We start from the raw sequence: 27,209 nt of genomic DNA, 5'->3' as shown, positions 1-27,209 counted from the left end.
CTTTGACTTGCGAGCACAAATTTACGATATGAGGCGCTGTATGGTGGCAGTCAACTCAACTCACTTCACAAAAAGCAGCTGTTTGGCAGACAACAATTCGTCAAAAAATAAATAAATAAAGAGGCTTCAAGCTTTTTAATGCCACTCCCAGTTCGTTTACTGTCAAACTAAACATAAACAGAATTACACATTGTGTATTTAAAATGACTACTTAACTTTGCTTTAAAGTCTGCTAGTTTAATGCTACCACATAATGTAAAATGCAATCGAAGGGCTAAGGAGTAGTATCAATGTAGCGGTTTTATAATGATTTAACGAATATTTGAACACATAGAGACATACAACACAGCAATACTCACAGACATTCTTTGTCCTCTGCCAAAAACGACCAATATTACTGCAGATTACCAAGTCATTTAAAGTAGCTGAGGGAAACCTTTCTGCATGACTGAATTATACTGCTAAGTAGCACACACCTGAACGAGTCGCAATGAATTAATCATTATGCACAAACTGTTTGATTCTTTGTAATCCATTAATTTATGTTACTAATTGCTATATATTTATATGAAGTACAATGTGCAATTTTCTTCAAAAACACATTGCAAAAATGTTTTTTTGGAGGTGAGATTACAACAGATTAATGGTTTTTCATTAGGGAATGGTGATTTGAGATATGAGTGTTTTGAGTTGCGATCGTTTTCACAGAATGAATTAAACTTTCTTAGGGCACCACCCTATGAGCAAAAGGATAGAACTGGTGAGTGCATAATTTTCCATATAATACTTAAATGAATTTGAAAGCAAAATTTGCAGCAACATCTAACTGTTTCTGATGCAGTGCCGCCCCGTCTGCATAATACCGCAAGTGCAGTTAAAGAAGACCCCTAACTAGTCCAACACTGGTCAGATAATAACAGTTTCCATGATGCCAGGGGTTTTAGAGCCAGCGATTGCCCGGAATTAGATGGAGGTGGCTGCCTCCAAATTTCATACGCAGGAAAAAACATGCATATTTTTTGGTCTTCAAAATGGTGGTTGAACTCCAAATTGTATAAGCTTTTAGTGCATTTGATTGTTGCGTTTCCCACTGTAACTACTTTTAAAACAAACATGGTGTCTTCCCAGAAGTTTTTCAAAGGCACCTCACACTGTGACCATTTCGGTTTATGTCATCTTCAATTTCCATAATGTAGTTAATTTTCATGAAACCACTTTAGACATCATTAACTGTTGATTTACAATATCCACCTGTGTTGTATTGTTAGTAAACTTGTGCTTTCTTTTTATCTCTTTTAGCCCTGATTCAGAATAATCGGGTGGTGAGTGATCATTGAAGTCTCAATGGGTGATTAGCTGTGTGTGATTTCCCAAACAATCTCAAATTATGTTTGATCGGTCTTAAAATAGTGGCACAAAAGGTCTTTGTAGTGGAAGACTGACTGCTGGTTTGCTCTTCATCATCCGCGGTTTACCAGGAACCTTGGGACAGTGTGTAGCCTATGTGTGTCATGGCCTGTAAGCATCATTAAAGCTTTGGTTCTCTTGAAGGCCTCAAGTCTTTTACAACAACACGCTAATGCAAAAGCTCTCTGGATTTTATAATTATCAGTTTTGTCGTGCGTGTTTGTGTTTTTTGTGGGGGGTGCCCTTTCAGCCATTACTCATCTGACCACACATCATTTGGCTTTGAGTCATGTCTCTAATTAAACATAGGGCAGGTCTCAACTGGCAACACTTGCACACATGCCGTTTCTGAAGTTGTTATTGCCATTTGGTTCGCTGCACATATATTGTCCAACCACAGCACAGTAGAGATGGCTTTAACATAATAATTAAAAATGGCATTCAGTAGAGGACAGACCTTCACCAAGTTTAACAAGCAATACCGAATTGTGCACCTTCATATACTGTATTTACGTTTATAGTTCATAGTTGTTCGCACATTAATGACTTAACCAGTGAACCCATCTAAACTCTGTTCTTAACAAAAATAGCAGCATTATTGAATTAAAGTGCAAAGTCTGACTATCTTCCCTGCTCAGTATTGAAGATGATTTTGCGGTATGTGGAGACTGGCTTTATTGAGAATTAGCATTTCAGTAGAATGACGGTTGGTTGCTCAAAACTGTTGTGTGCGTCCATGTTTTTTATTAGTTCTGCCTAGTCTGTAGTTCCTTATCATTTGTTCCACTTCTATTTTAAACTTCAGACTTGTGAGTTTAATTTGTTCCGTGACCATGCTGCTAACTCAAATCACCCGTATCTCAAATCAACGTTCCCCTTTGAAATGGATAGAGAATGCCACTAATCCATTTAATCCCCCCCAAAAAATTTTTAACCTTTTTAATAAGAAAAATAGAACTCTACAGTGTTGTACTTAATAAAAATGTAATGACATAATTTAAGAGAAAGTAAATGTGAATTAAGAAAAGAAATCATGATTTCCTGCTTCTATTCAATGGACATTGTGCTGCTCCTTAACCCGTCAATGGCTTTTCCCATTATATGTCAGCATTAAGCTTACAGTGGCTTGACTAAAAGCTCACTTGTAGGCTATGTTAAATTTTTGATTGCAAGACAAAGCACAAAATTGGCCAAGCAACAGCTCATATTTTGAAAAATTTGGGGTACTCGTAAGTCAAGGTATCGCTGTAATACAAAAATCCTCATGGACGCCTCCCCTCAATCCGTAGTTAAGCAAGGGCTCTTTTAGCCACTCCGTGCACATATATGGTAAATTTTGTCATTGAGTTACGATGTTTAATAAATTAACCTCTTGAGGCCTAAGCTCTTATTTGGGATTCATACCTGAACAAAATATAGTTAAATAATAGCCCTTCGAATAAAATATATAAAAACAAAATCTTTATACTGCAGTTGATTTTTGTCATAGTTTGATTTGTTTAAAATGTTTACAGATGATTATGGATTGCATTTAAACTATGAATCAGGTCCTAAATATAATGTCCCTTCCAAAGAATCTGTGTGGTAAAATATGTTGTCCCAGAAGAAGCATTGGTAACCAAATTAACTTTCTCAAAGTCTGTAGTTAGTTTTTGTCATCCTGCTCGCTGATGAACAAAAAAAAAAAAAGTCTTAGGAGGTAAATATTTAGTTTGTAACTAGGGTGTGAAAATTGTGACATTTGTGAATGTGACTCAGAAAATGTGTTGATAACCTTCAAGCGTACAGGAAGTGTGTCAGAGAATTTACCGGAGGAGTGAGGGTTTGATAGACGGACAGGAAGAGGGAAATGGGAACAGGCAGATTACGAGGTCTGACAATAAAGAAACAAGATTGGTAGCCATACCCTCGATTCAATGCCAGTTGTGGCTGACACAATGTTGCACAACATCTCGCCTCTGTTCTGCTATATGATGTTGACCTTTCTTGATGTGTGCTTCTTTTTCGGGCTTGTGTGTAACACACGACTGTGACGCAACTGTTTGGTCCACAACTCTTGAAGCATTTGTGCCGTCGCATAGTCTCGCATAGAGGGTTGGCACACTGAGTGCCTGTGATTCCTTGCAGTGTTTAAAAAAAAAAATTCTGAAAAGGAGTAGCGTGAGAGCATGACAGCAGCGTGCTAGACAACAGCCTCGAAAAGAAGCACATAGTGGGAGTGTACTGAGCGTGTCAGCATTGTACTACACAAAAGCCTGAAAAAGAAGCACAGAGCGAAAGCATGACAATGAGTGACAGCATCGTTCTATACAAAAGCTTGAAAAAGAAGCACAAAGTGAGAACATCACGAAATGTGACAGAAGCATACTTACACAAAACCTTGAAAAAGAAGCACAGAGTTCAAGTGTGACACCCTGGAAACAAAGCACATACTGAGAGCGTGACAAAGTGTGAAAGTAATGTGCTACACAAAAGTAGAAGGGGCACAAATTGAGAGTGTACAAAGCAGGCCACTGCTAACCTTTTAAGTAAGGCCTGAAAAGGAGAGCGTGGCAAAATGTGACAACAGGGTGCTACATTAAAGGCTGGAAAAGAAGGACCGAGCGAAACAGTAGTGGGCTCACCCAAAAACTTGAAAAAGAAGCGCACTGTGAGAGCATGGCAAAATGTGCCAGCAGCCTGCTTCGCAACAGCCTGAAAAAGATCCAGAGTGAGAGTGTGACAAAACATGACGGGAGCATGGTATGCAAAAGCCCTGAGAAGAAGCACAGTGTAGAAGCATGACTGCATTGTGCTACGCAAAACCCTGAAAAATAAGCACAGAATCAAAAGTCAACAATATTATCGAAGAATAGTGGCAAGTGTTTCAAATCTGTGACATCAGCCATTAGCTGATGGTCATTGTGTCGCAGTAATGTTTCTTTGGCCCAGTACACACTTATGAGAATTGGGCTGTTTTTGTCCCGATGTTGCTTCTTCCTCGCCAAAGACGACAAACGCCAGGCTAGTTTTATGTTTTGTAAGATTATCCTGTGGTCTGAGGTGTGTTCACAGTGAATTTGTCCTGATAATAGCATGTGAAACGGGTCGGGCCGACATTCTTAAATATTAAACGTGTTCAATATTTGCAACCAAAAATCTGTGTGTGGGGAAAGTTGACTACTCCATGAATTAGGGCTGCACTTGTACGATATTGGGGGGAAATGACATCTAGATTTATTTAAATGTTTTTACCGGGCGATATATACATTGCGATACCAAGAAATACAGCAGGGAAACATAAAACAAGTACATGTTTGTTTTTCCCCTCGCTCATACATTTTTTTAACAGTTTATGACAGCTTCAGTGTAAAAGACACCATGTTCAGTTGAGCACAGAGATATACTGAGGTCTACCTGTATTTCATTTTACTGTAGCGAGCAGGTTGATAGTGCTGCATAGGCCGGCACGGTGGTCGACTGATTAGCACATCTGCCTCACAGTTCTGAGGACCGGGGTACAAATCCCGGCCCCGCCTGTGTGGAGTTTGCATGTTCTCCCCGTGCCTGGGTGGGTTTTCTCTGCGCACTCCGGTTTCCTCCCACATCCCAGAAACAGGCGTGGTAGATTGATTGAAGACTCTAAATTGGCCGTCGGTCTGAATGTGAGTGCGAATGGTTGTTTGTTTTTCTGTGCCCTGCGATTGGCTGGCGACCGGTTCAGGGTATAGCCCCACCTCCCGCCCGAAGATAGCTGGGATAGGCTCCAGCAGCCCGCGACCCGCGTGAGGATAAGCGGTAAAGAAGTTGGATGTAGTATGTACTCTATAGCCATTAGCACATTCCTAACTACTTATTCGTTTTCATCAATCTTTTTTCAATCACACGTGATCTCACAAAACCGAAGATCACTTCAACATACGCGCTGATGTTTCCCCGAGTGTTCCTGAACGTTGCCGCAGCCGGAGACTTGCAAAATGGTGATGTTTTCAAAAAACGACTTGCTTTGGAAAATACTTCTTGCCGTCTGAGGAACCCACTTTTCGACATAAAGTAACATCGGACAAGACATTTTTATTTTCATATACGGTTGCTTCCGTATTCGTCAGAAGGGGCAAAATCGGCACAAAAACTGCCCGATTGTCTGTGTGTACCTGGCCTTAGAGGACTAGTTTGTAGATTGGCAGCAAACAGAATCTTTGTGTGTGGTGTTCCGTGTTGAGATTATCAGAGCACACCACACACAGTACGACTAAAACTGTTAAAGGACATTTTCTTTTATCTTTATGTAGCGTTTGGAACATAAACAATTTGTAAAGATTTGAAAAATCCTTGTGTGTACCAGGCCTTACTGTCACCCTTGGTAGGGACAGGAAAAGGCGGAGAAAAATCTACATTTAGGAGTCAGGTTGTCTCAGAGCGAGGCCACCATTGACCCCAAGAGAGAGCAAAACATTTCAGGGAAAGTGCGGTGGAGGAAAAGAAATGTGGGTCTGGGGGGGAGTTGTCTGTCAGAGTCCCAGGAGAAACAACAGGACTCAGCTGTTGCTCCACAGGCCACCACACCCGGCTGAGAGCCACTCGGTTTGTTGTTGTAGCTGGCAGTTATAACTCTTGAGAGACCAGCCAAGGTGGGGAGTGGGGGAGGACTCAAGGTAGAAAATAGACAAGAAGAGCAAATGTGCGCAAATTAGACTAGCATTTTTTGTCTTTGCTCTGCGATGATGAGGTTCAGATCGGAGCTTTGGGCTGTGAGTGCAGGTGCTTTGTTGGATTAACCTGAGTTTATGAAAACACGGGCAGGGGAGAAAGGGAGGGAGGGAGAGAGGAAAAGAGGAAAAGGGGGGTTGATGATGGGGCTACGTGACTTTGCTGGGACTGGCTTATGAGCACTGTTCCCAGCAAAAATGTCCTCTAATACCTCACCACTTTCCCTCTTGTGTCACCATGGAGCACGCCAGCCACCCTTTCCCAATACCCCCTTAACATACCATAATATGTAAGCATATTAATCCCGAGCTAAAAGTAACTACATCCTCACAGACCAGCACCATAGCACAACTTCTCAGGTCATCATTGTTCTGCTCAATACAGTACTAGCATGGATACAGTTCAGAGTTCAGAGAGTGTTGTATATAAATTCTAATGAAAATTCCAGAGGATTTCTGGCAGCATACATTACGGTCATTTATTTGGACTGTAGTTAGTCAGAAACCGAAGTGTCTATTGTCGTGCTGACTACGTAATGGATCAGAAGTGCTAAGGTTTAACCCGGTGGTCATGATATTCTTTGGCCCTGCTTCCTCTCTCCACACCCATCTCCTCTTCCTGTCCCAGTGATGAGGTTGTGCACTCCCTTCAGTGTTTCCCCATGAGAGGTCTAATGAGGCCGGGAACAATGAAAACACCGCAGAGACCGCGGACACAATGGCGGAAATGGATGAGTGCTCCTGTCAGGGAGAGACTTTTGTGTGGTTCTCTGTGAGTCAGTCCGGACCAACGGAGCAAAAACTGTTCTTGCAAAAATCGCCATTAATCTGTTCCAGCCCCCCATAAAAAGCCATCAAAAGTATTTGTGACCTGTTTTTTTTTTTTTTTTTTTTAAATAAAAATAGCACTCTACATGATTGTACTTTATAAAAACATACAGTAATGCCACATAGTAATTAAATAGAATGTAAAAAATTTGAGTTTATTCATCATGATTCCATGCACTAATCCATTAAATGGGTCCTTCAGGTATGTGCGTCTTGGCCGCCAAGGGGCAGTATAATAAACACATATAAACAAAGAAGATTCATTTTTCGCAGAGGATAAAGAATATATTCCAATGAGTAATGTTATATTATCTATCTACATGTCTTGCTATCCCTGGTTTTTAACACCGCAACATCCATTATTAGGTTGTTAACCCATCTATGGCATTTTGCATTGGGTATTAGCATTACGCTAGTGGACCTTTGTGAGACAAATTTTAACAAACTGGCATTTAATTTGAAGTGTAAAACCATCCATCCATTTTCTCTCCTTGCTTGTCCTCTTTACGACTGCAGGTAGCTGGAGTTTATCCCAGCTGACTTTTGGCGTGAGAAGTGGGTTAAACCCTCGACTGGTCGGCAGTTATTAGCAGGTGACATGTAGACAATCTATGGACAATTTAGTCTTCAATTAACCTAACATGCATGTTTTTGGGATATGGGTGGAAGTGGTAAACTCCAAATCTTCTAATGGAAGTGGCAATTCTCTGCATTTCAACAGTCTGCAGTGTGTCTATCTTTATCCTGACACTGCATCTACATCTTTATGTGGTTACTTATTATTTATTATTCTGGAATACAAATACCAATGGAAGGGTACTTGATCGGGGGTTTTGTTACCCTTCTCAACTTTTGACGATGGAAACACCACAAAAATATGTATCATACCAAACACAACTATTGATTGTTGAAAAGAATGGGATAAGCTGTCTGAAACCTTTTTTGTTAAATGCTAGTTTAAATTTTTACCTTTCAGAATCCATTATTAGAATCCATTGTTTGATTCCCGTTTTTGTAGATTATAGTTGTGGTGGATGTTGGGTTTCTGGCCAGTTCTGTTACAAGGAGACCAACGCTAACATGAACCAATCACACATTGCTGCTTGAAACACCTGCAAAACAAGGCTACATTGTAGCGCACTGAAAGGCCTGAAATCTGCGGGTCATGCACATCAGAGGGCGACCCACCTTTGACCGTCTCACCCCGTTTTAAACCGTCTCGGACTGCGCTGCAGATTCCCATCATACTCCACAGGAATGTCTGAAGGGGGTCGAGGAAGTGGTCAGTATATCCCGTCAGGCCGCATGAGGTCATCATCATAGTGGTAGGGCATAGTGTCATGGCAAACTTAACTACCCCAAAAAAAATACAACCACTGTCACAAAAAAAAAAGATGGCCGTGAAAGAGACATCTGAAGATTGAGATTGAAAAGTACAAAAATACAATACAGCAGAACTTTGGTTTTCGTATGCTGTAATTTTCATGATTTATTTTCAATGACTTTTTTCATCAAAATATCACAGTTTTCATACAAAGAAACCCACATGACTCAGCCAGTCATTTCCCAGAATGCACCATGCCATGCGCTCGTGACTCAGTCTGCCTTTGTTTCTCATCATCATGAGCATCATCCGATGCATTCATCCAAAGCATTTCAGAAATTATATTTAAAGGGTTCAACTGACAGCAAGGCATATTCCACAATGCAAGCTTTTACACAGACAACATCGGCGTAACATATCGAAAAGTCAAAAGTCAGGGTTTAAAAATAAAAGGGCCATAGAAAGTTTGGCGAAACTGTGGTGTTAAATTAGTGTGCTTTTATTTTGAAGGCCTGACTTTTTACAGAATGTGTTGTTGCCCCAACTTGTGTTGCCGAGCAGACCGGGAGCGTTGTTGTTGCCTTGAGTTAATATTAAAAACATTGTGCAATTTACCTTGCTGTCTGTTGAACCACTTTTTACATAATGTGACAGAAAGTTCAAGTGCCAGTCATCTGAAAAGAAGGCGAGAAACACGATAGAATTCAAGAGAAAACTTGTAGCGAACTACGAAAATGGCTCCTCCATCTCCCATCCTCACAGTCTTCCATACGCCATCAAGAGTCTTGAATTAAGATAGAGGTGATGTTAAATTTTCATTTACTTTATTAGTCCTATTTATTTTACACTGCTTCCTATATGTAACACAATAGTTATTCTCTATGCCTGTGGATATTCTCATTCATCCAGGTCATTTCATTATCACGGCATTGAATCGATTGCAACAGGAGTGTTCTGTTTGTCTGTGAAATGCACTTTTTGTTCGTACTTTTTTTGAGTCTGGAACATTAATTGGATTTGAATTATTTGCTATGGGAAATCTTGATTTGGTTTTCGTATAGTTCGGTTTTCGTAAGACTATCGAACGGTTTAATCACAAAAACTGAGGTTCAATGCCTAATTCATTTATCACTGCAATCATTTTTAGTGTCAATGCTTGTTTCATTGTCAATAGATTTAGCAACACTAATTAACTTCATGCTAATTTCTTCTCTTCTACACGGCACTGTTTTGGCTCCATGAAGTCATTCCATAGAGAGAGTCATGAAAACACACAAACAGCATATCGAACCCTAAATATAGTCGTCCATTGTTGCTGTTTCCATATTTCCACACCCCTAATCAAAGCTTTGCCGTAGGCCGCACTGCCCGTTCCGCGTGGCCTGTTATTCTCTCTAAAACCGATACGCATTGTCGTCATTTTTTTCTCATCTGAAACATTTCCAACATGTCAATTAAACGGAAAGCTCTGCCCTGCCGTCTTCTCAGTTTCTTTTTCGTCACCAAAAAAAAAAAAAGAAAACCTCCTCCTTCCTTTCTTTCTTTCTTGGTAGGCAGCACAAACCACATCAGTGTGTGTGGCCTGCTAATTGCATATTACATGGAGCCAGTCTCCATGATGAAAGCTCCACTTTGTGCTTTGGTGTCACTTCTAATATGTAAAGCAGATGTGTGTTTAATGGCCGACCGAGCCCATCAGTGGTTGTGTAGGAGAGTCGCGGGCCCACCCGGATGTACACTAAGTCTACTTACTGTAAACCTCGTTGCTCGTTTTTGTTGTACTTAAGTAACATTTTTGCACTGGGAGTGTTGCGGTACGTGCTGCTGCATTTTGTGCAGGCAGCGCAGATTCGATACCCAGCCAGCGTCGCCTTTACTATTAAGTTTTTTTTTTTTCTGTAGTTCAATCTAAGTACAGTGTGTGAGTACTTTTGCCACCTGTGGGTTTTGCCGGGAGCTCTGTAAAACTGGCAAGAGTTCAAAGATTCAGCGATGCTTCTTTTCCAGACGTATTATTTGGCCACGAGAGGTCACGACCGCAGCTTCCAGCTAAATGCTCGTGCTTCCGATTCCATCTCAGGATTAAGAGTACCGGGATATCAGCAGCAGCGCAGCTGACGACAAACGCAAACACATTACATGCAGCTTTAGCAGAGAGGCGTCTTTAGCTCACGGCGGGGAGCAGCGATAAGGCCTATTCGTGTTTCAAGATGGCCGCTGGACGGCGGCAGGGCCAATCTCTTTGTAGTTGCTGCCACGGTGTGTGTGCAAGTATATTTGTGTGTGTGTTAGGGGGGGAGGGGGATATTTTTTTCCGCACATTGTTTTTAGGTCCAAAACTATGGAATTAGTGCCAATGTTCGAAGTATTGGCGGCACAGTGGAGGACGTGTTAGAGCGTCTGCCTCACAGTTCTGAGGACCTGGGTTCAATCCCCGGCCCCGCCTGTGTGGAGTTTGCACGTTCTCCCCGTGCCTGCGTGGGTTTTCTCCGGGCACTCCGGTTTCCTCCCAAATCCCAAAAACTTGCATGGTAGGTTAATTGAAGACTCTAAATTGCCCCTAGGTGTGAATGTGAGTGCGGATGGTTGTTTGTTTGTATGTGCCCTGCGATTGGCTGGCAACCAGTTCAGGGTGTACCCCGCCTCCTGCCCGATGATTGCTGGGATAGGCTCCAGCACGCCCGTGACCCTAGTGAGGATAGGCGGCTCAGAAAATGGATGGATGGATGGATGTTTGAAGTATTAAATAGCTCATTGACAGAAGTAAAACCGTTGCCCCACCAAGCAAGGCATTCATTGCTGTTAGTTAGTTTTCACTTTTGTATTTGTTGGTTCAGCGAGTTGGTTGTAAATTCCAACTGTAGGGAGGGGGGGAAAAGTATCAGATTTTTATTTAAATTATTTTTATTTTTTTACATTTGAATAGTTAGCATTGCTAGAATGTGATTGGACAGGAGGCTTAAACATCAATCCCACATGTAGCGGTATGACATGACTTATTGAAGCTCATTTATGTAGTTGTGTGTTCAGGAACAGTATATGTATGCATTTGATTGATTTAATTTGACGCTCTTATTTGTTAAACGTGGAGTATTCCCACTCAGACTTGCTGGCTTCACTTTACTGCGCCTATTCATGTTACGTAAGAAAGCCCCCCTTACCCCACTTCCCCTGTCCTTTATTTTGTTCAAATCACACACGAAGGCCGGGTGGCGTGCTGGCCGGCCAGCACTAATGTTGTCCTTTGATATGAATTTGTCCTCATTCTCCACACTGCGAGGAAACCTCAGCAGTGTGGAGCTAATCCCGCACGCCGAAAGCACGTCCAAATGATGCCCCGTGCCCGTGTGGCTCAGGCACGCTTCCTTAGATTCTCTGGCGTCGCAGTGTTATGTGCGTCCGTTTTCATGTGCGCTACTAGCCTAAATACTGTGGTGCCTTGAAATAGCAGTTGAATCCGTTCTGTGACCATGCTCGCGTCTCAAATCCTTTTCCTTTGAAATGAATGGAAATGCCGTTTATCTGTTCCAGCTTCCCACAAAAAACCCAACAAAAAACTTTGCACTCTATAATATTTTACTTTATAAAAACAGAAATAACATGATAAAACTGTAATATAAAGAATTAAACAGTTTGTGCATCGTTGCTGCTCCTTCTGGTATGCACAACTTGGCCACCAGTGGGGCAAGTTTAACACACAAACAAAGAAGAGTTTCACAACTACTGTAAGTGACTCAGTAAACTGCATTAATATTAGTCGTTTTAGTCGGGGATAAAGAATATTTGCCTGTGAGTATTGTTATATTGTCTCTCTACATCTGTTGCTGCATCATTTTGTTTAACTACCCGTTGTTTGAAGCATTGTAACACTGCTACATAGTTGCTACTATTGAGGCCATATATGGCGTTTCGTATCGTGTGGTAGCATTAAGCTAGCGGACTTAAAATTGGCCGACTGACGCCTCGCATCTCGAAAAACTCAGAAGTCGGTCGGGTCACTCGTATTGCAAGGCCGACCGCTGCAGCTATTAAGTAGTTAGCAGCTGACACTCGCACATAGACCCACTGACATCACACGTCACCCCACCAGTCCCTGCCTCGTATAAGTCCCTGCATGTACACAGACCCTAAAATACGTACAGTATGTCCTATACATTTTCTCGAAATTAGTTTTTTTTTGGCATGTTCAAATACAGTAATCCCTCCTTTACCGTGGGGGTTAGGTTCCGACCCATCCGAAGTAGTTACCACATTTTTTTTTGATTATTTATACACATTTTAAAGCTGCATGAATAAGACGCATGGATTGAGGCCGTCATGTGTGCAATAGTACTGAGTGAGTGTGTTGCATTTGCTAGTCCCCAATGAGCTCTGCACCGGAATCCGCGGCTCAGCGTGTGGAGGTTTGAAGCAGCGCTTTCCAAGGAATGCATCATGGATGTGTCAAGTGTGTGTGTCTGTGTGTGTGTGGAGCATTCCAGGCAGTGTTAGAGGTATGTGAATTACGTCTTACAGAGCGGGAATGTAAAGAATCCGCTGCCACGAGAAGACCACTTTTGTTTACTGACACAGTGCTGCCATGGAGGTTGAGCGTGTGTGTTTGTGTGCATCACATGCTCCTGCCACTTCCTGATAATAAAGCCTTCAGTCATGATTGCAAGTACAGTGGAACCCTTTGAAGTAGAACACAATCTGTTCCTCATTGTAAAAGGGATTTCATAATACATTTTTATTAGATTTCACGTGGGTGCTCCAGAAAACCAAAAACTCAGAAACCACATTTTCTTCACACTAGATCTCTGAGGTACAGTAGCTGAAGTTAGAGGTCAAATGGTAGCACGTTTCTTTTCGGCGCTAGAGCAGCCAAAGAATTTTCTTCACACTTAGGCTGACTGAGGATGAAACAAAACTGGACAAAGATAGCTGTGCCAAACTTGTAGCATCATATACAAAAAAAAAAAAGACGAAGCTATAATTGCTGCCAAAGGGGTATTAACAAAGTATTGAGCAAATGCTGTGAAAAATTTATTATCGTATTTTCACGACCATAAGGCGCACCGCATTAAAAGGAGCAGTCTCAGTTATGGGGTCTATTTCTGTATTTAACACATAGATAAGGCGCACCGTATTATTGGGCGCAGGCATGGTAAAACATATGCTATCTTAAAACATGCGCTAGCTTAAAACATACGGTAGCATGCATGCGCGCTAAAACGATTTTTTTTAAAGGCAGCGGGAGCAAAACTGAGTTCGGTTGGACTTTATTGAAGTACTTAACAATGTACTCACGTTATTTTTTGATCAATCCTCATCCACAAATCCATCAAAGGCCTCATGTTCTGTATCCGAAATGAACAGCTGGGCAAGTTCTCAATCAAACACGCCATGTTCGAGTCAGTCTCGTTGCCGTGCGAAAGCTCGAACAAGCGTCACAATCCATTCACAAATTGTGGCGTAACTCGCCCGGCGCTGCCTCCTAGTCTTAGTAAAGCTGTGTTCGCCATCTGTCATCCATCGCTCCCACGCCGCTCGCAACTTCACTTTTACACCGATGTCCAGCGGTTGGAGTTCATTAATCCATTGCTCGAGTTGGTCTTCCAACTCGGGCCACCTCGCCTTGTTTCCGTGGAAACTCAGCTTCGTCGTCTTGACTCGGCGAAGCTCGTTTTCCTGCTTCCTCCACTTGCGAACCATGGATTTGTTGACCTTGAATTGTCTCGCGGCTGCTCGATTCCCATGTTCCGCCGCGTAACTGATAGCTTGCCTTAACCAAAGAGCATTGACGTCCGTATTATTGGGAAGCTTTTATTTTGAAGGTGGCTTTCGGCGCGAGTTGGCGACTTATTACCGTAATGCCTAGTATGAACAAAATTAGGGGCGGCTGACCTTATTGCTACTTTACGAGTGGAGGCTGGCTTGACCGCAGTCATTTTCGGGGGTCCTTAGCCAAACCGATATTTTGCACAATGCACATACCGATGCTAGATACCTACTGGGGGCGTGCCTTTAGCGTCCTCCTTCACGCGCACCCTTCCCCCTTTACGTCCGCACGCTGTACTCAGTCACGTCCGCCTTTCTTCTATATAAGCAGCGTGTCGGCAGGAAATGCTCCCAGTCAGTCAAGCGGAGCCCTCATCACACAACAACATTTATAGATTTTGGAACTCGGTGCACACATAAGGCGCCCCGTCCATTTTGGAGAAAATGTAAGACTTTTAAGTGCGCCTTTTGGTATACAGTGATTTAATACAGGATTTTAAAATTGTCTTTTAATAAATTTGCAAAAATTTAAATCATATTGTCCTTGTAGAGTTTTTTTGTGTAAAATTTTGAATGGGGAAATTAACTTATTCCATTTTAGAATAAGACTGCAAGCCTGCAACATAGTAAAAGGTTGAAAAAGTCCAGCGCTGATGTGAATAGTTTTCAAATGCACTGTAAGTTGAAGTCAAACGCTTGCATGGTTCTCATTGGCGCTCTTGCTGGCCAAGAATTCAAATGAAGCTTCCTTCTTCATCTGACCTTTGATGGCTGAGCTAGCTGTCAAAGCCATTTCACTTCCGGGTTGTTGTCGGCTCTAGCAGCCAAAGAAGTCAATAAACTTTTCTTCACACTGGGTCGAACCCAAAATAGCTGAGGTAGCTGAAGTCAGATGGTTGTATGTTTCTAGTCAGCGCTCTAGCAGTGGAGCAACTCCATTTATTTATTCCATGACATTTTGAAAATTTGTTTTATCCATCCATCCATCCATTTTCTGAGCCGCTTCTCCTCACGAGGGTCGCGGGCGTGCTGGAGCCTATCCCAGCTGTCATCGGGCAGGAGGCGGGGTACACCCTGAACTGGTTGCCAGCCAATCGCAGGGCACATACATACAAACAAACAACCATTCGCACTCACAGTCACACCTACGGGCAATTTAGAGTCTCCAATTAATGCATGTTTTTGGGATGTGGGAGGAAACCGGAGTGCCCGGAGAAAACCCACGCAGGCACGGGGATAACATGCAAACTCCACACAGGCGGGGCCGGGGATTGAACCCGGGTCCTCAGAACTGAGGCTGACGCTCTAACCAGTCGTCCACTGTGCCGCCAAAATTAGTTTTAAATTCCTTTAAATTTTGCATCATTTTTACATTCCTAATACATGTTTTTTTTTTTTTTTTTTTTTTGTCCCCCCCCAACAGATTTGGGACATGAGTGACGATGAGAGCATCTGAGGAACCAAAAATCTTGAAAAGAGGTACGTCACAGCCATCACGAATCTGTGTTTCGACTCACTCGGGAAGCCTTTCGAGATGGAAAGACCAAAACACTCATCTTCTGACAAGTTTCCACCAACTCCACATCCAAACCAATAGTTTAACCTTGAATGTACCACTTCTAGTGTTTTGATTGTGAATCAGTAATATTTACACACTGAATACTCACTTTTTTTTCATTCTGTGGAAAACATGTCTAAGACAAATGGTGTCCGTTTGTAGTCATCAGCAACCAAATGGTGTGTGTTATTCTATCATGGATTTATTTTGTGTAATAAAACAAATATTATTGCTACTTCTGTACTCATCTAATATATTGTACACATCATGGATTTATTTCTCAAACCCTCTTGCATTGGATCTCATTTGATTGTGCTATTATTACAGTTGATCAGTGTGTAATTCATGTCACTAAATATTGGAGCAAAACTTGGTGTCTTTATATCTGTGTGTCTTTGTGCATGCTCATCCATTTTGAGAAAAGTAGCAAAGAGTCAGTCAGGCAGTGATGTAAAAGCACTTTATTGTTCATTGAGGCTACTTTACGTACAAAAAAGGTGGCCTGCCAAAACCTTTTCAGTAGGAGACACAGAGCCACAAATTGTGTGTATATATATGTATATATTTTTTTACATTTGCGAGAGTCATCCTAGCAGTAAACTACATGCCACTTGTATAAAAAAAAAAAAGGGGCCCCGGAACATGTGCTTGGTTGCCGCATCACCCATGTTGATTAAAGACGCAAGAGTGGACGACCAACAATGCTCATGCAGCACATGAAGAGCAAAACGTTGGATTCGGTTTCAAGATTGTTTGACAAATGGACATTTTTGGAAGATGTGGATGAAGCAGCCAGGAGGTGGTGCTGACCTAGACTTATTGGGGGTGAGTGATGTTTTTTTTAATTAAATAATTGCCGGAAGTAACAATTGTCACTGACAATGTCCAGTGGCTTTGTGTGTGTGTGTTCCTGCACCTTTTTCAAGACAAACAACAAAAAAGATCAACTTTTTCAACAAGGAAAAAAAAAAAGATTATAATCCGAGGACAGGAAGAAAAAACAATTAAATAGCTACATATCATTAACAAATTATTGTTCCTTGAAAAATACCTATGATTTGTTTTCTCTGTACATCCGTTACGCACAGCGTAATGATGGTCTTATAGTTACCTATTATCAAAAAAATAATAATTTTCCTACTGTGTGTTGTGTTGTAGACAGGCAGCCTTCAAACTACAGCATGGTAGTGAAATAAAAGTTTAGCAAGCGGTTGTCACGTTTTAGGGCGAACAGAAGCTCAGCTCCTGTGAACACCTCACCCTCAAGAAATGCCTCCTATCAGGCGGCCATTTTAGTTGTAGTCCTCTTGATGCGACCCCCGAAATCAGAATGGAATGTGTGGTGGCCGCTTCTCGGTGGGAGCGTTTCAACTAAGCGGTCCACTTCAGTCCGTTTTTTTTTGTTTTTGTTTGTTAAGGCGGTAGGGTATTTAAATTCAACAAAGAGGAACAACAGCTACAGAAGACTAGCAGCCACCATTTTGTGTTCTCAAGTCCATTACCCAGCATCACGATTCGCCATCAACCAATCAATGGACTGCAGCGTAACTCCGCCTCTTTATGGTACACCCTCAACATCAAGCGTGTATCTCGCAATTGCCGTGTTTGGATGAACATAAATACATAATGTGAAACCTCGCCCCTGGTTTGGAACCATTTCAAACCCTAACTGTTGCTTGAAAGTCACTATTGTTTGGAGCCTTAATTTGAAACCTTAACCCTGACTTGAAACCCTAATTTAAAATTTAACCATTGCTTAAAATGCTAATTTAAAAAAATCCTTACCCTGACATGAAACAACAACCTTTGCTTGGAACCCAAATTTAAAACCCTAACCCTGTCTTGAAACCTTAACTAAGACTTGAAACCCTAGAAGTTGCTTGAACTACGAACCTTGACATGAAACACTAACATAAAACCCAAATCTAAACTTGAAACTCTATCCCTGACCTGCAACCCTAACCTTTGCTTGAAACCCTATTTTAAAACTGCAGCCATGATTTTAAACCCTAAATCTAACTTGTAAAGCCTAATTTAAAACCCTATGTTCTAAGTCAGTTCAGGTCAAGCTCAAAGTCTTGACCTGAACTTGAAACTCTTAACCAAAGCTTTGAAACCCTCAAAATAAGAAGCCCCAAATTGGAGATACACACTTGTTTTTTTGGCACCCAAACAAAGAAAATTGGATCAAAAGTCAAGAGAGTAGTTTCTCATCCTCACTCAAATTTTTCAATGCTGTGCACCATACCGTACCGCTCTGTACTTGCTTGGCGTCAACTTTATAGAGATCCCACCGGGATGTCTGTGAACGACGACGCACGTGAGCGCACCACACGCGGCGCCACTGACGGATCAACATCAATGCTTGCTTTTAATTTTGAGTTTTGTTAGCAAAATATTTAGCAGAGCCTGTCCGCTAGCTCGAGATGTTTGCTAGCACACAGTACAAAAAAAAGCACACACACACGGCATGGTAACATCAACGATATAACATGGAGTACAACTGATCCAGCAGTGAGTGTATATTGTTGAACATGTGTTACGAGATAACGTCAAAAACAAATAAAAAGGCTAATTAGAAGTCTTTTAAATGCTTCCTAATAGATGCCAGCTATTCAAAATTAAAACAAAACGAAAATACACGCATGGCTAAAAAGCATTCATTAGCAAGTGAAGCGCAGCTGGGTTTTGAGGGGCCGGTTGTTGTTCTTTGCGATTAGCATTAGCACGCATCATCATCTGTCCGGCAGCCATTTTGATGGGCACGACCGGAGTGCTTTTGAGGGAAGCCGATGGTGGCGGGAGAAACATCGAACCCTTTCGCACTGCTTTGCACGCCAGCACCTGCAGTCAAACCCAATTTGGAACGCTACACCACGCTTGAAAACCCCATTTGAAACCCTAACCCTGACATGATACCCTAATTTGAAATCCTAAACCAGGCTTGAGAGCATAACTTTAAACTATAACCCGAATTAGAAACTCTAACATTGTCTTGACACTAAAACTAACCTGAAATTGAAACCTTAGCCCTGGCATGAAATCCTTACCACACAAATTTGAACCCGTAATATAAAAGCCTCACCTTTGCTTGAAGCCCTAACCAAGGCTTCAAACCATAACCTGAAACCTTACTTTAAACTAACTTTAAGCCCTAAACCAGGCTCTTGAAACCCCAATCCTGGCCTAAAACCTTATCCCCCACCCCACCCCATTCAATGCAGTTAGCGAGGCTTTGCTACGCAGTGTGAAAGGGGCTCGAGGTTTCTTTGGTTGCACAGTCAGGTGCTTTTTTCTCTCTCGCTTGTGTCTTTCAGATGCAGAATAGCCAAACTACAGTTCCACAAACAAAACAAAACAAAAATAAAAGATCTACAAGAAAAACTGCTTCTTTATGTACAAATAACTACAGAAGACTCGCGAGGACGCCGCGTTCAAGTTCCTCATCATTTCCTTATTGCTCCATTGGTGATTTGTGTTAAGCAGACCAGCAGACTGTGCACTCCCTCAAGGAGGCCTCAAGGTGTCGGGGACCCGTCCCCCGTTGAAAACTCCGTCCCCTTCAGGAGACCAGAGAAGGGGAGTGGTTGTGGTTGATCATGCGGCTGTCGGGCGACGAGTTGGGGCTGCTGGCCGACGACGACGGCGCGCTCTTGTTCTTGATCTGAAGCCAGGTCTCGCCCAGCGCCTTGGTGAAGTGGTCGTCCACCGAGCCCGTAATGGACACAGAGTTGGTGGCCGTCGGCGCCGCCGCCGGTTCGGGCTCCTTGTAGTTTTTGCCTAGGCTGCGGCGGAAGTGCTCCTCGATGACAGGGTCGCATGCCGTGTTGGCTGCGAGGAAAACGCACAGAAAAACAACACGGAAGCGTTTCAAACACCTTGTCCAAAGTCATTTCCACGCATTTCAACGGGACAAGCTGATTTGCGATACGAGTGATTTGAGTTCAGAGTGTGGTCACGGAACTCATTCAACTCATAAGTCACTTTACCACTAAAGTCATTCAGAATTTAACCTAATTTTGTTGGGAAAATGTATCTCAAAAGTTACACAAAACTGTTGTCGTTAGTGAGACTGCAGTTCAGCAAGCATCAGACAATAATTAAAGCCTTTCCTTGGTCATTTTTGCCACACTTATTCCAAAAACTGACTCAAGAAAATCTGGAATTTTCTAAAGCCGCACAAAACGTCAGACTGACCCAACGTCGTACATGACGTCAGCATTATTCACGAAAGCTCTGTTCAACCTCCATCAGAGATTAATCACAGTTTTTCTTTTTTGAGAGCTCGACAGCTATCGCGGATGGAGCTACGCAAAACATAGGCGTAGCTCAATTCAGTGAACATCAAAAGGATTAGCGGTACTTTGTCACTTTTTTTTTTTTTTTTTTAAATCTGAAGGGTCTGCGAGGGAAATCTCCTTCCTAATGCACTATGATTTATTTATTAATTATTTTTGGGAAATTCAATATTAACAGTGATTAACTATTTTACACTTGCATGACAGGAATGTTAAAATGTTACTAAAATAATTTCTTTTTACTGAAAGAATTCTTGTACAGTTAGTTTTATGATTGCCAAATTTTAATCCTGGAACACGCCATTTCTATTTGGTTGGGAACACTCCTGTATGGTTGGAGGCAGCGCGTGCGTGCACTCACTATGGGATCTCCTGTAGCTGTTAGTGTGGCTTGAGCAGCCATTGTGGGAGAGCGGGCAGTGTGACAGGTTGCAGTTGCGGTTGTTCGCAGGGGCACATGTTATGACCGAAGGACGATTCTGAAAAGAGAAGAGACATATTACGATTTTATTTTCCCCCAAAAAAGAGAAACAGAACAGATCCACTTCGACAAGCGCCCAGCATCGAGCATCACCTGCTGGCGTTCTGCGACGCCGACCGTGTGAGGCCCGGCGGCCAGAGCTGTCGCGCTGTGTCTCTCCGCCATGCCGCTAGTCTTTGTGAGCGCCAGCGGCTGGTCCATGGCGGCTAAACTGGCCAGGTGGTGATGGTGTTGGATGTGGGCGTGGCTGTACAGGTGGTTGGCGTGGACGCCCAGAGTGCTGGGCACCACCACACGTTCCATAGGACTCCGGGTTTGGTCCTTGGAGGAGTTGCGATAGTCTCCATGAGGTTTCCTGGATTTAAAAAAAAATATATATATATATGTTACTAGACAATTTTTTTTGCAGGGGTGTCAAACTCATTTTTGTCACGGGCCACATTGTACAGCAGTTATGATTTCCCTCAGTTACCTCATCATATTACATAATCACTGGCGTTGGGCTGAAACGTATGTCCAAATTTGGTCAATTTCATATTTTTTTCACAAATCGATACTAGTGGTCAAGCCACACAGGGATATGTTATTTTTACAAATGGTTGACCAATACAAAATGCTGAAAATTACTTGCCCTGTTTGACAATGCAATGTTAATGGGTCAACAGACATGGAATTTTTTTGGGGGGCGGTGTTTTTCGGGGTTACTGAAAAGTGATGGTTGTGGAGATCCACGGTTCCCACTCGACGCCAGTGATATACACAAATGCACCTGTATTTGATTATTACTGTATATACATTTTATTGTGTTATAGATTGTCTGCCAAAATGAAAAGAACTAACCCAATTAGCAAGAAAAATGAAGTAGACACTATTTGGTAAAGTGGGCCACCTAGAGTGAAGAATGGGACAGATCTTGTCCCCCGGGCCTTGAATTTGACATATAGTTTTAGAGTAATGCATATTCAAGATAGAATTTATCTGTCCCATCTTTTTTTGGAATGTGTTGCAGGCATCAAATTCAAAATGAGCCAATATTTGCCAAAAAAAACAAGTTAATCAGTTTGAACATTTGAACAAATATATTGTCTTGGTGGTGTATTCAATTGAATATAAGTTGAAAAGGATTTATAAATCATTATTTTCTGTTTTTAGTTATGTTTTACACAACATTCCAACTTCATTGGAATTGTGATTTCTAAAAGACGCTAGTGTTTTCTGTGGTTTAAGATGTTCCTCATGAACTGAGATTATTTTGACGTCGTCGTCTGTACATGACACTTTTCCAAAACGCAGAGGTCGTTGCAAATGTACGACGAGTTTGACTTGCACTGGAATGGTTATGCCTTACATTGCATGCGTTTGCCTCGCACTCAAACAGGTAGCAATTATGTTGTTGAGTGAGTCAAATGCAGTCTGCGTGTGTTCAGTTGTGTATAACACCCTTCCTCTAGCTCCACTTTCCTCCTCCAATTTGAGGCCCCGCGAAGGGATCGAGTCAGTGTAATCGCTTTTACCCATCTCTTTTACTCCCCCGCCACACTCACATGAATACAGCTGGGGAAAACTCATCAAAATGGAGCTCTATCCATCTAAACACATGTTGATAAACTAGAACAGAAAAAATGCCTCTTCATTCAGAAGTAGACACTGCGCCACTTCCACAGTTATTATGTCAACACTGAATGAGAGCACCGCCATTCAACCAGCACAATGGTGAAAATGCAAGACCCTTTTTAAAAAAATAAAAGTTAAAAATGCATGGATGCTAATGCTTGTAGGGGCATGTGACCAAGCAACCTGACGGCTGGCTCAAGCATTGAGAGTCCACAACAGCACCTAACCACAATAAATCCGCCCACACACACACACACACACACAAAACCGAGTGAGGACAGAGGAAGAGCTAAGGAGACATGGGGGCCTGGGGGGCTCTCTGTGTGAATGGTCCAGGCCTCTACTACAAGAAAGACTTGTTTCCTTTGTTTGTGCCCAAAGCTTACATGAGCAAAGGGGCTCAAACCCCCCAATCCCCCACCCCCTTTTTTTTTTGCTTTGTCTTCCTTGTTCTTTTACCGTCTGCTGCAAACATCCTGTGAGATTTGGCAGCGTTCCTTTAAACCGCCAACCCACACACACACAAAAGCAAAACATCGGGTTGCCATTTTCTTGCTCTGAAGTTCCATCACATAAAAACTGGATCAACATAATAACTAGAGAATGCAGTTCCCTCAGAAGTTGCATGTAAACGCTGTCATTCACCCTAAATGCCAAGTTAAAAATGTCACCGAACTAAAACAGTTAATAGGTTGATTCTAGAGCCCATGCATACAGTATGAGAGTGACTGACTGGACGTTCATGCTGCCTTTCCACTACAACTGCGAAAAACAAGACCTGTTAACCAAGTCCTACGATGGGGGGAAACGAGGGTCTCCTCTACTGACTTTGTCACAGCCAGGAGACTAATTTCAATTCAAAAGTAGACTGAGTGAAGCACTGCAACCAAATGGAGACTGTAGACTACAATATTCCTGCGTCCATAGCAACAGCGTAAGCTAACAGTGTGCATCCTAAAATGTTACAATAATAATTCTGCTCATTTGGTATGTTTTTGGAAAGCTTGGAAATCCTGACAGTACCTAGTTTTGCCAATGAAAAAGTGTTAAGAGACGACAGACATGTCGAGTCAGGTGGGTACCGTGCAGTGGAAAAGGGGCATTAAGTTGATACCATGGCGTTATTGCTTTGATGATGGTTCTACAAACAAGGCAACAGCAAGCCTGTGCTGAACGATTTTTTTGTGTTTTACGCTGGTGGTCAGTAAACCGAGGAGGCCACCCATCCCGCCGTCTACCACCTGAGTGTTTGGGTTCTTGCCAATTTCAATGACTGCCAAAACACAAGCATGGTCATACCACCAAACCAGAGCGGCCCGGTTGCAGTTGCCAGAGAACAGAACCAATCAACGGCGGAGCATTCAAATCCTCCACCAGCCCTGACACACACTGGACTTGATTCTGTGCCATCGGGCAACCAAAAAAACCACCTGCTTGTTACCCGTGGCAGCTGGTCGGACTACACAATTAAACTTGCTTGAAGAAGCCTTCTTTTGTTTATAAATTTTTATTTTGCATCTGTGATCTCACAGAATTTAGTTTGGGTTGACTTGTGAAAATGAGGACCATGTGACTGGCATCGGAGCACATCACATGACGAGCAGACGTCCATTTGAATCTATTTTACAAGGATATGGCTTATGTGTAGCCAGGCATTAGTGGTGGCGGCTGTGGCCTGCGCTCACAGGAGGATCCCTTCGTTCTAAATCCGGAGCCCAGCCCTCCACCTAAAACGCATGAACGATGCAGTTCCATATGACTCCTGTACTTTATTCCAGCCCTGAACTGTCTGTCATTAAGTGCTTCCTTTAAAGCGACGCCTGTCTTCACGTCAACCTCGGGGAGTGTGATCGTGGCTGTGAATGACTTGTGTTGTGAATTAAGCGAGTCCAAGACATACAAGATATTAAAGTTGAAAGTCTTTCATTTGCTTTTGTGTTGCTAGGTTTTCAAAATAGGGATGAGCAGCAGCTACTGTGGAGTTGGGATGAGACTACAAAAGACTATGAGCATTTGAGGATTTTTTTTTTTCCCATATTTATTAATTATTTACTGGGATGGAAGAATGAGTGCATGTTCTAAACTCCTGTTTCCTTGCCAGTGGTGTATTGAGCAGATTATTGCTGCCTGGTGTGTGTGGTGGTAGGCCAGCTTAGAACGCAAACTAGTTGAGTTGATTTCACAGCGCATCTGCTGGTTCCTGATTTGACTAAATTCTTAATGATCAATTACTTGATTATTATAAATATTACCATCCCTAATGTCAGTTGGTAGGTGGAGTCTGAGGACCAGGTATTATTTGCTGAGTATTGACTCACTTTATTATAAAAAAAAAAAAAAAAAAAAAAAAAAAACAGCACTGATTAGAGACTTGGGAAAGACTAATTAATACTGTACTAAAACTTGTTCAAATCGTATGCAGGGTTTTGTTCTCCCTGAATCTTAATCCTTCATTTTACCAAGACTTTTTGGACAATTCTATGCTTGGCTGGCCACAGAGCAAAATCCATAAAAGGAATGCTTGGATGAATTTGGTGTGGAAAAACTTGATTCCAACACCATCAAGCGCTGTTGGTACAATCAAGAACAGAGATTACAGGCGTGACCCTCTTGTCCAACACCAGGGCGAATCGGAAGAAACATTACGGCTCCTTAAGTGTCTCCCAATTTCAGTTCCAGCCATGTGTTACAATGCTTTAATATAATATAAAAACAATGTTTTCTCCTGTATTTTGGTTCACTTGTTTCAGTTTAAAGCTAAACGTGCAGGGGGGAGGGGGGGAAAAAAAACACTTCTCCAGGAAAACCCTCCCTATAAATCTTAAAACTGGGCAGATGTTGATATCCTCAGAGAGATCCATGGAGACGGGGAGAGAGGGAATGACACACACAGGAAACATCTGGGAAGAATCAGTGTGTAGAGAAAAGACAAAAAAAAAAGCTGAAAGAGGGGGCGGATGAAGGCGCAACCGCAGGTTACAACCAGGCCTGAGCTCCACGCGAAGCCACAAAATGGAAATATATAAATATATATAGAAAGTGTGGTACACTGCTGATCCAGAATATGCTTTTTACACCCAAATACAGTTTACTTTCCAGGCTTTAGGCAAATGTTAAAAATATTTGCATACTGAGAGAAAAATATGACAGACATTATTTTAATTTTCTTCCACTTACAAAAAAAATTTAACTGGATAATAAAAGTGTTAAGAAGAGAATGCTGAATTAATCCAGCCAGCCTTTAACACCATTCCTGACACAACTCGTGTTGCAGCTGTACAACTTCTCTGCACATTTTCACTCGGGCAGCAGAACCGATAGGGATCAAACGTGTTTGCCAGCTAAGTGAGTTGGAGGGGGGGGGGGGCGCAGAAAATACTTTGTTATCAAAGCTGGGACAAATCGGATACGCGAACCCCAACGAAGATGCAAAGAAAACGTGATTAAATGAACACAAAAAAAAAAAAGGAACCCACTTGCTTTTGACCAGCTTTGATCATACGTTCTCACACACACACTTGCTTACGCTCTCTTATTTTCATCTTCCTCCCATTTTGCCCTTGGAGAAACCTCTTGTGAGGACAAGTGAAGAGGTTCCAAGTGAACTAAACTACAAAGAAGCCAGATTTCAGGCCTGTGAAGCTGCAGTCAAAGCGTGACCAACAACAAGAAACTCTTGCTAGAACATACGGCAACCAGGTCACTTTTTTCAGGGTACTCCATTTGATTCCCCAATTCAAAACCCATTTGGGGGGGGCAAGAGGGGGAACAAGACAAGAAGCAGCAGCAATGGGGAGGGTTTACAACTACTGAGTGGCAGCCAGGAGGGCAGGCAGCAGCAAGCTTCCAGCCCGCAGGCTCCTGTGGACGGATAAGGCTTCTTTGTTCCAGACTCCGCCTACCTCCTACATGCCCAGCCACCACATACGGATGCTTAGAAATAAGTTAAAAGGGGGAAAAAAAGGCACAACATATCAAATATTTGCTTCAAATATGTCTGCCTGCTGCTCACTAGAGGGTGTCTCAAAGAATTGGCATGGTTAAAAAGTCAATGTAGACTTTCAGCTTTAATTTGTGAAATAATACATTTTTTAAAAAAGTAACGTGACAATTTTTTTTAAAAAATGAAACACAAACCAAGTTTTTATTGTTTAATGCAGTCTTTTGTGCTACATACAATGCTGCTCACTTCTGTATATACAAAACCGTTCTGAAGTTTGGGGTTACCCAGACAATTTCACATTTTCCATGAAATTACACACACAAGCACGCACACACACACAGCTGTTCAAAGGTTTGGGGGACACAAACAAAATGCAGTTATTACTACATTAAGATTATGTCTAGAGTATTTCTGATGTCATAATTTAACATCTTTGTATGCTTAAAGGCACTGTTTCAAAACTATTTGAGTCAAATCAAAACTGTACACGACACGACAATGCAGCCTTTATCTGTCTTATGAGTAGTGTGCACTGTATATGTACGTTTGTTCAGACACTTTTGCTTTGTTCTCTCACCAAAGTCTGACTCCCCCCTGACGCTGACGGGCTTGTTGAGATCCAAATGGCTTTGGTGTCATTATTTAAGAACAATGAAGATTAAAAAGTGCAAAAACAGTACATACATGGAAATACACTGTGTTTTTACAATACGCAATTACAACCCCAATTCCAATGAAGTTGGGACATTGTGTTAAACAAATAAAAACAGAATACAATGATTTGCAAATCATGTTCAACCGATATTAAATTTAATACACTACAAAGACAATATATTTAATGTTCAAACTGATAAACTTTATTGTTTTTAGCAAATAATCATTAACTTAGAATGTTATGGCTGCAACACGTTCCAAAAAAGCTGGGAGAGGGTCATGTTTACTACTGTGTTACATCACCTTTTCTTTTAACAACATTCAATAAACGTTTGAGAACTGAGGACACTAATTGTTGAAGCTTTCTAGGTGGAATTCTTTCCCATTCTTGCTTGATGTACAGCTTCAGCTGTTCGTCTCCGTTGTTGTATTTTACGCTTCGTAATGCGCCACACATTTTCAATGGGAGACAGGTCTGGACTGCAGGCAGGCCAGTATAGTACCCGCACTCTTTTACTACAAAGCCACGCTGTTGTAACACGTGCAGAATGTGGTTTGGCATTGTCTTGCTGAAATAAGCAGGGGCGTCCATGAAAAAGACGTTGCTTGGATGGCAGCATAGGTTTCTCCAAAACCTGTATGTACCTTTCACCA

The 27,209-nt window shown here is 42.1% G+C and overlaps 2 protein-coding genes across 8 annotated transcripts in view; one reads left to right on the top strand and one right to left on the bottom strand.

The window, feature by feature from the left end:
* Positions 1 to 15,800, top strand: part of atg7 (ATG7 autophagy related 7 homolog (S. cerevisiae)) — a 54,545-nt gene extending 38,745 nt beyond the window's left edge. For all 5 annotated transcript variants that reach the window (XM_061687302.1, XM_061687300.1, XM_061687301.1 and 2 more), the window contains one exon: positions 15,431 to 15,800. In XM_061687302.1, coding sequence (XP_061543286.1) covers positions 15,431 to 15,463 — 33 coding nt within the window. In that variant the 3' untranslated portion in view covers positions 15,464 to 15,800. The remainder of the gene's footprint in view (positions 1 to 15,430) is intronic.
* Positions 15,801 to 16,011: 211 nt separating this feature from the next.
* The window catches only part of vgll4b (vestigial-like family member 4b), a 43,155-nt gene continuing 31,957 nt past the window's right edge, over positions 16,012 to 27,209 (bottom strand). For all 3 annotated transcript variants that reach the window (XM_061687306.1, XM_061687307.1, XM_061687305.1), the window contains 3 exons: positions 20,438 to 20,699; positions 20,225 to 20,342; positions 16,012 to 19,396 (listed from right to left, as the gene is read on the bottom strand). In XM_061687306.1, coding sequence (XP_061543290.1) covers positions 19,128 to 19,396; positions 20,225 to 20,342; positions 20,438 to 20,699 — 649 coding nt within the window. In that variant the 3' untranslated portion in view covers positions 16,012 to 19,127. The remainder of the gene's footprint in view (positions 19,397 to 20,224; positions 20,343 to 20,437; positions 20,700 to 27,209) is intronic.

This window comes from Phycodurus eques, chromosome 10, assembly GCF_024500275.1.
Source record: "Phycodurus eques isolate BA_2022a chromosome 10, UOR_Pequ_1.1, whole genome shotgun sequence".
NCBI lineage: Eukaryota > Metazoa > Chordata > Actinopteri > Syngnathiformes > Syngnathidae > Phycodurus > Phycodurus eques.
Note: the sequence above shows the minus strand (reverse complement) of the source record. Positions and strands in the feature narration are given on the sequence as shown.